General features: G+C 45.5%; 1 protein-coding gene across 3 annotated transcripts in view; it reads left to right on the forward strand.

The window, feature by feature from the left end:
• The first annotated feature begins 5,514 nt into the window (after positions 1 to 5,514).
• Positions 5,515 to 10,822, forward strand: part of LOC110297680 (zinc finger protein 568) — a 42,348-nt gene continuing 37,040 nt past the window's right edge. For 2 of the 3 annotated variants that reach the window (XM_029479699.1, XM_021166586.2), the window contains exons 1-4: positions 5,515 to 5,786; positions 6,801 to 6,867; positions 8,888 to 9,095; positions 10,066 to 10,124. In XM_029479699.1, coding sequence (XP_029335559.1) covers positions 9,062 to 9,095; positions 10,066 to 10,124 — 93 coding nt within the window. In that variant the 5' untranslated portion in view covers positions 5,515 to 5,786; positions 6,801 to 6,867; positions 8,888 to 9,061. Of the gene's footprint in view, positions 5,787 to 6,800; positions 6,868 to 7,155; positions 7,255 to 8,887; positions 9,096 to 10,065; positions 10,125 to 10,822 lie in introns of those variants that run through there. The other variant, XM_029479700.1, reaches the window with a different exon arrangement.

The raw sequence follows: 10,822 nt of genomic DNA on the forward strand, positions 1-10,822 counted from the left end.
AAAAAAAAAAAAAAAGAAAAAAAAGAATATGTGACTGTGAATCTGGGCCTGATGGACTTAATCCATAAAACAGTGCCCAGGGTTGCTGACTGCTACAGAAACTACAAGTGCCAGCACCAGGGCAGGCGCAGTAATGATCTGTAGGAGACCAGAAGGAAATCTTGGTCAACCTGGTGTAGAAGCTGTGTGGTTCCAACTGCTAGTCTGACAGTCTGACATCGGGCAGTTTATGTGTACAACGAAGCTTAGGTCATGTTCACTTGGCACTCTTTACAGAGTATAAATGGCCTCTTCCATAAAGACGGGTTTTGTTTTTTTAAAAACAATGCTCAAGATAAGGGTCTAGGGAGAATGACTGAGGTCAACCTAACTGTGAGGGTCAGGAGTGGTCTGGCCCTACAGACAGCACATACGTTACTGAGGCTGCTGGACAAGCCATGTCTCCCAGGAGCATGGGTTTTATTGACTGAGAAGCAATTCTCAAGCTCTAGGGAGGAGGAAGCTCTGGGATTCAGGAGAGGCCTGGTCCTATAGGTAGCAAGGACCACCAAAGTAAAACTGCAGCCGCTCCCAGCTTTCCAGGTGGAAAACAGGTTAGCATCACCTCTGTGGGAGAGATGAGCCTCCATGTTTAACATTACTGTTTCCCTAGTGTTTCTCTGTGTGTATAGTGACCTTGTGCCCTCTACATAGAAAAGTAGAGAAAGCATTTGTAAACTTCTCAGAAGTTAACCTTGCCAGTGAGAAAACAAATCTTTTAAGTTCAGACTCCATTTTAGAGAACCTGACCTAAGCCTGAACGCAGGTAAACAGGCAGGTACCGAACATTAGTGTCCAAGTTACCCCCCTAACAGAGCCTAAGCCTAGCTCCAGTCTCTAGGCTAAGCCTCAACAAGACCTGCGTTTCCAGGTTACAACCCCAACAAGACCTGTGTCTCCAGGTTATTTCCCCAACAAATATGCACCCCCAGGTTAAGCCTGCCCCCCTGCCTAAGGACCACCAATGCAGAGGGAAGCAGAACTTAAGTTTATGATATGACTCCCAGCACCAGCCAATGATACTGAAGGCCATGAGAAAGTAAGAAAGGAGAAGCAAGTCACTGAGCTGGATTCTTTCTACGTTATGTCATTGACAAAGTGGACTCTAGTGCCTATACATAGACATGCCCCTTTGTTCTCAGAAGACACGTACGTGGTCTAGTAGATAATATTCCAGCCTTTCATTGCTCAATCCCGTTCTGCAGAGCTCTCTACTCCAGCTCCTTTCCACTGTAGAAGCACCTGTACCGTTTCAGGAGCCACAGCTCTGTAGGGGTGTGTCCATCTCCTTCTCTCAGGAGGAATGGGAACACATAAACCCTGCTCAGATGAATTTATAGAAGGCTGTGATGTTGGAGAACTTCAGCCATTTTTGTTAAGTGGGTAAGAACAACTGCCCTCTGGTATGCAGACTGTTCTTGCCACTGCTGCCCAGCTAAAACAACCATAACTTATGATCACATTTTGGAGTCCAAATCCCAAGAAGGTGCTGGTGTAGTGCCAGGGATGTGTTAGTGATCCCCCCAAACCCAGACAGGAGCCGATTCTTGAATTTTATTTTTATGGTGGCAGAAATGTCTACAATATCCATACTAATGACCAACTCATTCGTGTCAGGCATTTTGTTAGGCGGAATTGTCAAAAATGTTTTCGGATACCCTTTCCCCTTCAGATAACTTGACTACTTCATCTTTTCCATTTTGCTGTCCTGTTGTTGTAGCTATCACAATGAAACTGCAATCTCAAGTACAGTCCTGCGTTGCCTGGCAACCAGGACGTACTCTGAGAAACATTTTCTATGTGGTTTCATTGTTCACGACCATTAAACACACTTCCATAAACCTATAAGGTTTATTGTACACTTACACGGTATTGTACAGCTTGTTTCTAAGCCACAAACATATACTGTATGGTACTATACTGGAAACTATAGACAATTTTAACACAATAGTCTCTGTTGGTAAACATGGAAAACATATAGGGAAAATACTCGGCAAGTGGATTTTTCAGCTCCATTTTTAATTTTATGGGACCAACTTTGTACATGAGGTCAGTCATGGGCCATAACACTCTTCCGTGGTGCACTACTGCATAGGGCTTCCATGTGAGTTGTTCTAGTCAATTACTGACTCTAAGGATGGAAGCCCTCAATTTATGGCTGGCTGTGTTATGCCCAGATCCAAGGGTACCCAAAGACCACCAGATGTCAAAGTCATATGCAAAAGCAGAGAGTCTTTATTCAAGCTCCAACGCAGACCCTCAGGGCCCTTCAATGCAGCAGCCCTAAGCATTTAAGGCTCGGCCTTTTTATTGTGGTTACAGCAGGGTGAGGGGTTTATCAGCTTGGCAGTCACATGATTGGCTTAAGCAATCTATTTATATCTATCTACAGCCTCTGGAATGTTAGGTATTTTTCTGCTGGTGGCCAGTGTCTAGGGTAGTTCCTTCCTGGTGTTTCCAGTAACTAGAGTTTAACCTGAGGATAGAGCCTAGTATATAAAATGAAGACCTGGTTACAAGATAGAATCTGTCTTGTCAAGTTGGGGCCCTTCAGCTGAGAAGTGTAGTGTTTTGGAGACACCAAACTGTGTTTTCGGTCTGACCCAAGACACAAGGCTGAAGTTAGAGCAGTCTTCTGGGACAGAGGTTCTTAACCTGTGGGTCTGTATTAACTCAGGATAAGATAGAACTGTAGGACATCTAGGTGGTAAGGAAGGATTGGCTATTGTTTTTGAAGAGGGCACAACAGTCCCAGCTCACAGGAGAAATGAAGTTAGCTCCCCTTCAGCTTAGGTGGAAAGGGATCCATTCAGACAGGGTATGAAACACCTTGTAAGATGCTTTGGAATTCTTTTCCTATATTCTCGCTTAGAGGGCATAAAGACTGGTTCCTATTCTTGGATCCATCATGGTACATCAAAGAGTGACAAAAACGCCAAGCTACAAGCCAGGAACGGTAAGTAACTACTACTTGAAGGAGATACGCTGTTCAGTGCACTGAGAGGTTTCCAATTACAGCTTTTCTGAGAAATTCATGAAAGCATCCCACAGAGGGCGGGGCGGGGCGGGGTGGGGTGGGGGGGACGGGACTGCCGAATAGCTTTACGGACAGACTAACAAATCTTTCAAGAAAAACTTCTAGATATCTCTTCTTCACAATCACTGTTCTAATTGAACAGTGTGCTTATTGACCAGTCTCTACAGAGACCGCCTGTTAGGTGTTTGGTTGGAGAACCATCCTAGGCTTGCCCTCGCCTCCATGCAGTCTAGGAAATTCCATTTCCTCCCTCTCCCTACACACACACACACACACACACACACACACANACACACACACACACACACACACACACACACACACACACACACAGAGCCCTGAGAGTCTCACATTCCTGACATTCCTGACAGGCCCCACCCTGCTAACCTGAAGACACAGGCTCTTCAGGCCCCACTCCAGTGCTCCCATCCCCCCACCAATCTATAAGAAGCTCCCACATCATACACTGCCTGTGACTTCTTCCAGTTTTGTCCTCCGAGACTGGTGAGTTCACCCAGGAGCCATTCCCAAATAAACTTACTTTTAATTCAGCTGAATTGGCTTATGTCTCCAGTGGAGAAAACATTCATTGGGTAAGAGGGAGAGAAGTTTATAGTGAAATCATACTGAACATCTTCCTTCCACATTACACACTTTGGTTTCAAAAATATGAAGCCAGCTTGAGATCAAAGAGGTCTTGAAACTGGAGATTATATTGAACTGGAACTTGTAATTAGTAAAAGAAAATTGACCATATGAGTGAAAATCATCAAATGATATCAGTGTACACAGATTGTTGTTGTTTTCGGAGACAGGGTCTTGCAGTGTAACATTGGCTGGCTTGGAGCTCACTCTGTAGACCAGGCTGGCCTGAAACTCACAGAGATCCACCTGCTCTGTCTCCCGATTAAAGGTCTCCTACCAGTTAAACTTAAGCCGATTATTCTAGCTTGCAATCAGGCTTGGAACATGGCTACCTCTATGCCTCTCTCTGACTTAATAATAGGTATAGCTATTCTTTTCTCCAATGGAGACAATATAGGGATCTATTTTCAAATGACAAGTCGTCATTAAGCAAGTATTTCCAGAGGCATTCAGATGTTGGGGTCACGGGGTGTGCAAATAATGAGGAAAGGACCACGAAAGTCGGAAATAAACCAAAAGCAAACTATTCCCCGAGGGAAAATACTTCTAACTGGTTAGGGTCACAGGTCAGTCTCGGAGTTGATAGCTACGACCTTTGACTAAGGGAGAGAGCAGTCTCCTTTCTCCTTTTGAAGCATAAAGGCAGGAGCAGAGGTTCAGGGAATAATAAAGAAGGAATTTGTAAATTGAGAGTTAGTTCTGGAGCCCAGGGTGTGGCAGGTAGGAGGAGGTTCATACAGGCTCAAGGCTATTCTAAGACCCCGGTCTTATCTCAGCCTTTAGAGAGCTCGCCCAGGCCTGCTGGTTTTACTGCAGCTTGAAAGAAAGTAAGGCTTGCGGGCACGCAGTAAGATGGGGGCGGCCGTCCAATACCTGGGATTACTCAGGGCTCTACACAAAGGAAAGCCCGGCTTTTTGTGGTTTGTAGTGCATTCTTTGCCTCTTTTGGGTAAATGACCTGGCAATGGGTAAAACTGGGAGTAGAAATAAAAAATTGTAACCCTCCAGGTCTTTCTTGGCCAGGCCAGAGATCATTACCAGCCTTGTCCCCATTATCCATCCTGCGTAGGGAATGGAGATTAAGGAGAGAACGGGCATCCCTGACCAATTTGCGAATCTAAACCTCACCTCAGAGATTGTTCCCAGGAACAGAGTTCTGAAGTCACAACCACTCGTGTGACAGGAGCCCCATGGTAACATGCAAGATGCCCCGTACAGGTAGGCACAGTCTTACACTTAAGCCACAACTCCACAACGACCAGACATTTCATGTCCTCGTAGAAAAGCTATCAGAATGTATTACAAACAACCACAAAAACTATTCCAGGGCACTGTGTCCGCACAGTCGCAAGGCTCCAGCTCCCACGGGCCTCCCCTGTCCTCGCGTGGAGCTATTTATTTATTTATTTATTTATTTATTTATTTATTTATTCCTACAGGCCCGAACCTAGGAATTCTACCTCACTCCTAATGGTCCCGTTAGGGAAACACCAGCGCTCCTGCGAGAGGCTGGACAGGCCACTAGCCTTTCTGGGAAATGTAGTCCACAAAGGGACAGCCACCTAGCGCCCCCAGCGCCTCCTCTGGTTGTTCCGGAAAAGACCGCCCCCGCAGCTGCTCACGTCCAGCGCTGCTTCGCCGCCGGCGTCACCGTCTCGCGGCGCTCATGGGCTCAGCCACCTCGGCGCCTTCGGCCATGACTCCTGTCCCTAGCACAGGAAACGCCAGGCGAGCTCTGACCGGAAGTTGGGTCGGGCCGCGGGTCCTTCTGGGAGCACCTGTGCTCTGGGACATAACGGGCGCGCGCTGCTGCCCGAGTGGAGGGGCTGCCCGTGCGTGGCCCGCATGCCGCGTCTCTGAGGTTGCGTCTCGGGGGGTTTGGCTGGTGGCGCTGCGGGGACCCCTCCGCGGGAGAGGCACGGGTGGTCCGGTTTGCCCCGGCCGTGGGCTGCGGGCTGGGCGCGGGCTCTCGGGGGGCTCGGAGTACCCCGGGTCACAGCTCTGCGGAGAGCTCCCGGCCAGAAGGCGGGACTCGAGCCTGTACGGAGCTGCAACCCAAAACCTGGTAAGAGTCTGTGTGCAACTCTGGAGATGTGGAGGGGGTGTGGTTGTGGGAGGGCGAGTGTCGTGTCGGGGCCATGTTTGGTGGTATGGGGTTGAGTAAGGGTGTGGTGAGTGTGGGGGTGGCGTGGCGTGTGCAGTCGTACCGCGGAGTTCTTAGGTGTGTAGCATTTGGCGTAACGTGTAACTACGGGGAAAAAAAAATCTGTACTTTCTAATGATTTCCCCCTCCTCATTGCCGCCCTTTCAACACTTTCTTCTCTAACTTTTTTCAGTTTTTCTTTCTATTATTACCTAATGGCTTGCTTGGCTTATTTAATTTTTTAAAAATCTTTTCTTTTCTCTCCTTTCCTTTTTCTTTTCTTTTCTCTTTTCTCTTCTTTTCTTTTCTTTTCTTTCTTTCTTTTATCTTTGCAGTGTTGAATTTAAATCTAACGCTTCAATCACACCAGGCAAAAACTACCAATGAGCTACATTCCCAGCCCTGAAGTTAGTTTAATAATGGCTGAAAAAAATTCCTAAGCTCTATAGCAAACCAACTGGGATTCCTTCAGTTCACGTTGTTAGCAGATTCATTGCGTTTAGCTGATCCAGGCTGTATTTGGTTGCAATTCAGATCTGCTCACTGTTTGTTGTTTTCTGGTGCTCAAGTTAAAAAGAACTGATTCCAAACATATTTTCTTTTCACGTTGGATTATGGTAGCACAGGGGAGATCATGCAAAGACTCTAAAAAACCTCTGTTTCCAAATGTGTCCATATTTAGCCAAAGAAAAGTTGTGTGGGTAAGCTTGTAATCTATTAAAATAACTATTTGCCACATTAAGAAATCTCTAGAAATACTTTTATACTGGGTGTTACCATTTAGTGCAAGTGTTCGTTGATGATAGTGTGCTCTTGTTTGCACTCTCTTGTGTGCACTCTCTAGCTCTGCTCTCTTGTTCCCTCACTAGCTCTCTCTCTCTCAAATTACATTTGTCACAAATTTTATATTCCAAACCCTTTGTCTTTATGTTTCAGGTTTCTCATGAGCAACATATCAGCTGAGAGTTTTTTAAACTCATTTGTCTGGCCTGACTGTTAATAGGTGAGTTTAATTCTGCTGTATTATCATATTACTGAAAACATGGTTTTTTTGTTTTTTGGGTTTTTTTTTTTTTTGTTTTGTTTTGTTTTTGTTTTGTTTTTTGTTTTGGTTTTTCGAAACAGGGTTTCTCTGTATAGCTCTGGCTGGCCTCGAACTCACTTTGTAGACCAGGCTGTCCTCGAACTCAGAAATCCACCTGCCTCTGCCTCCCGAGTGCTGGGATTAAAGGCGTGCGCCACCATGCCCGGTTTACTTTAAAATTCTTAAGCTGTGTGTAGTGACACATACCTGTAATCTTAGCATCCAGGAGGCTGACATTCAAGAAGTTCACATTCAAGGCCTCTTGAGGCTAATCCAAGATACAGTGAAAGAAAAACAAAGACAAAGGTAGGTGGGGGTGGGAGAGCAATCCCGGGTGAGCAGATGTATTTCCTCTGGTCTACATGAATATGTATGTTTATAAATGGTGGTAAATACGCCATATACAATTCATTATCTTAGTCACATGGTCAGTGACAGCCATTGACACGTCATCCTCTCGTCACCAACCACAGCTCTGTTTCCACAGGAGCCGTCAGGACAGTGATCCCCTTTGCTCCTTACTCCCAGGCCCAGCAATCACGGGTCTGCTCTCTGTGTCGGAATTTGAGAATTCTGTAACTCCTGGGTTAGTAGTGTCAGAATTCACTTCAAACCTTCAACAATACGTTGTGTTTGACTAAATACTTTTAGTCTCTTCTTGAGATCATGAGCACCTGTGAACACAAGCTAAGACTACTTGGCTGTTACAGATGGCACTGCTCTAAACAAAAGGACAAAGTCCTTGCTTTCTGTCGGTTTGCGTGTTATACCCAGGAGGAGGGGCTGCCTGACTTTGCTGGCTACTCTATTTTTAGGTTTTTGACTGACCTGTAAGGGCTGGGTATCTGATTCACTGAACGCCTAACTACCATTGGCAAAGTTAGAATTCCTATTTTCATGACGATGGTGGGTAGATGCCATAATAGAAATTCTGTCACTTCTTAGAATTTGAGAATTGTGGAGTAAAAAGTAAACGGGTAGAGTGGGTAGGTGGCAGCTCGATTTTAAAGACAGAGTAACTATGCAAATGTACCTCAAGCATAGCCCCAAGGCTCATTAACATAGTCCTTTCTGCTTTATTAACTTTGTCACACAGAGCAAAGAGGCTCCTTCACCTTTTCTAACTTTTTTCTCTTTACCAAATAAGGTCTCAGAGATGGCAGACTACTGTATTTTAACAGCCATTTCATTTATTTATGTCTAGTATCGTATGATCATAATTTTTATTTCACCTGAAGTCATGGAATTGCAATACTCTTTTACCTCAATGACCAAGGCAATTCACATAGAGAATGGGAATATTGTAATAGCTGGCTTTTTTTTCTTGCATCCCGGACACTGCTTCCCCTCCTGGTCTGCATCCCTCCCTCCCAGGCCTCACCTATCCACCTATTGAATAGCTGGCTTTTTAATGCATCTCCCTTTACTGCAACCAGGGATGCCTGTGACTGAGTACTTTCCAAAGGCTTTACTATCGTAAGTGCTTGTGAGGTGCTCGTGTGTCACAGCATGCAGGTGGAGGTCAGAGGACAAGTCCCAGGCATCGAACTCAGCTCATCAAGCTGAAACAATAAGTCTTGTCATGCAGCGATCCATCTAGACAGCCCCGGAGTCACCTATGTTTGAATCAGCCATATCTGTCTCTGCACTGAGGCTACACTAATGGATCTAAAGATGTTCGGGCTCCATTTTGTTTCTAGACTGTTTGTGTCTCTGTTGAGTACTTCATGCACTCTGACCTCGTTTTTACATCTAGTAGCTCTGCTGCAGAGAGAGTGTTACAAACAAGGAAATAAGTGTTGGGAGCTGTGTTAATTATCTCTTGGTATGTATCGCAGTAACCTACCAGAAGATAGTGACCGCTGGGAGCTGTCTCTGAGGCTGGTTATAACAAAGAACCTGTGAGGACACATGAGGCCAATTTTATTTCTGGTTGAAGCCCACAGGTCCTGCCTCCCAACACTAAGACTGTTTGAGAACAGATGTCTGTCATGGAAGGAGACCTTCTGACCTGATACCCAGAGCACAGGCTGCAGGGTCCTGGGAAAGGGTGGACTCTGGACCTGCAGATTGTCTTGACCCAGCCTTGAAATACCAGCAACAGCTGCGGGGCATGGAGCGCTTGTCCCAGATGGCAGGAAGAAGAGGTGAGGGGGTGGCACAGGAAAGAGCAGTGTGGGCTCCTGGGAGAGCTGTATTCAGGGACAGTGCCACAGCTTGGAAGTCTGGGCTCCTATCATGGAAGGTTACGTGGGCACTACTGATTATCCATGATAGATATTCCATTTTGTTCATTTGATTTTTTTTTTAAATGTATTTATTGTTATATGTAAGTACACTGTAGCTGTCTTCAGACACTCCAGAAGAGGGAGTCAGATCTTGTTACGGATGGTTGTGAGCCACCATGTGGTTTCTGGATTTGAACTCCGGACCTTCGGAAGAGCAGTCAGGGCTCTTACCCACTGAGCCATCTCTGCAGCCTCAGTTTGACTGGTTGTTAGGTTTAGTTATTGTGTGTGCCAGTGTCTGCACACACGTGTGTATAGGCTCATGCGTGCCACAGAGCATGTGTGTAGGTGAGAGGACAATGTGCAGGCATTGGTTCTCTCCCAGGGATAGAGCTCAGGTGGTCAGGCTTGGCGGTAAGCACCTTCACCTGCCGGCTCCATCCTCGTCCTAGAGAATATACTTCAGTGCATTTTAGAAGTGGTGCTATACACCGGAAGTCATGTCTCTTGTTTCATCGCTCCTTACCCCTGCTCCTACTTCCCAGCTACGTAGAACATTTTTATCTAGGTGCTCATCCCCACTTTTTAAAATAACATCTATCTATTGCTATTTTTTGATTTATTAAGTTTTTACACTTTCTATAATTCACATCAGGACTTTTCTCTCTTAAAGAAATGCTATATTGCAGATCGCCAGTAGGTTATTAACTCTGTCAGACAGCACGTGGTACGCTTAGTTCTCTGCATGCATTCCATAGTCTCTGGGGATTGATGTGGTACTTAACCGTTGAGGATCAAGTTTCTAGGGGATCTTAGACCATCTGGTCAGCAAGATCTCCACATTCCTCTGTCAGGAACTCTGAGCAAATCTGTTGTTCTCTTTCCTCAGCTTGGTGTTCCGAGGATTCTGCACCTCGCCAGGAAGAAGAAGACATGAGCAGGCCTTCAGTACGTTCTAAACATCATTTTCGCCCTGCGTTGTTTGTGATGCAGCTGTTGTGGGCTGCTATAATCTGTCACTAAGCTGGGGGAAGTGACATACAGATGAAGTTAGAGCAGGGGAGGGGAGCACAGCTGGGAGGAGTGGCTGCGTGCAGAGCTGCTCGGTTGGGCTCAAAGTCCAGTGTGAAGTCGAGAGTCAAAGCAAACAGACATGAAGTCCGTTCCGTAGCTGGTGCTTTCTGAGATAAAAACTATTTAAAGAAAGCAAAAGCTTTTCATTGATACTGAAGCCAGGAAATTCTAAAATAGTTCAATGATTTTTGTTATTTTAAGCTCAATTTTGCAATCAGTCTTGACCAAAGAAAAATTATATAGGAGAGTAAGTGGCATATTCATGTTTCTTTGGAATCATCTTCCTGGTTTTTTATTTGGTTGATTTTTTTTTTTCTTTTTCCCAGTTTAAGCTTTTGATGGGGAGTTGAATGAATGTTCTGTGGCACCCTTGCAGTTCTGATATCTGTGGCCTTCCAACTCTTTTCTTTATTTACATTTTTGGTCTTAGAAGATACTGTCTAGCTTCCTTTATGTTTTGAGTTAGGCCTTAGTTTGTCTGGAGTTTGCTATGTTTACCAGGCTGGCCTTGAACTTACAGAGCTCCTCCACCTGCCTGTGCCTCTTGAGAGCTAGGATTAAAAGCATGTGCC

The sequence above is a fragment of the Mus caroli genome, chromosome 7 (genome assembly GCF_900094665.2).
Source record: "Mus caroli chromosome 7, CAROLI_EIJ_v1.1, whole genome shotgun sequence".
NCBI lineage: Eukaryota > Metazoa > Chordata > Mammalia > Rodentia > Muridae > Mus > Mus caroli.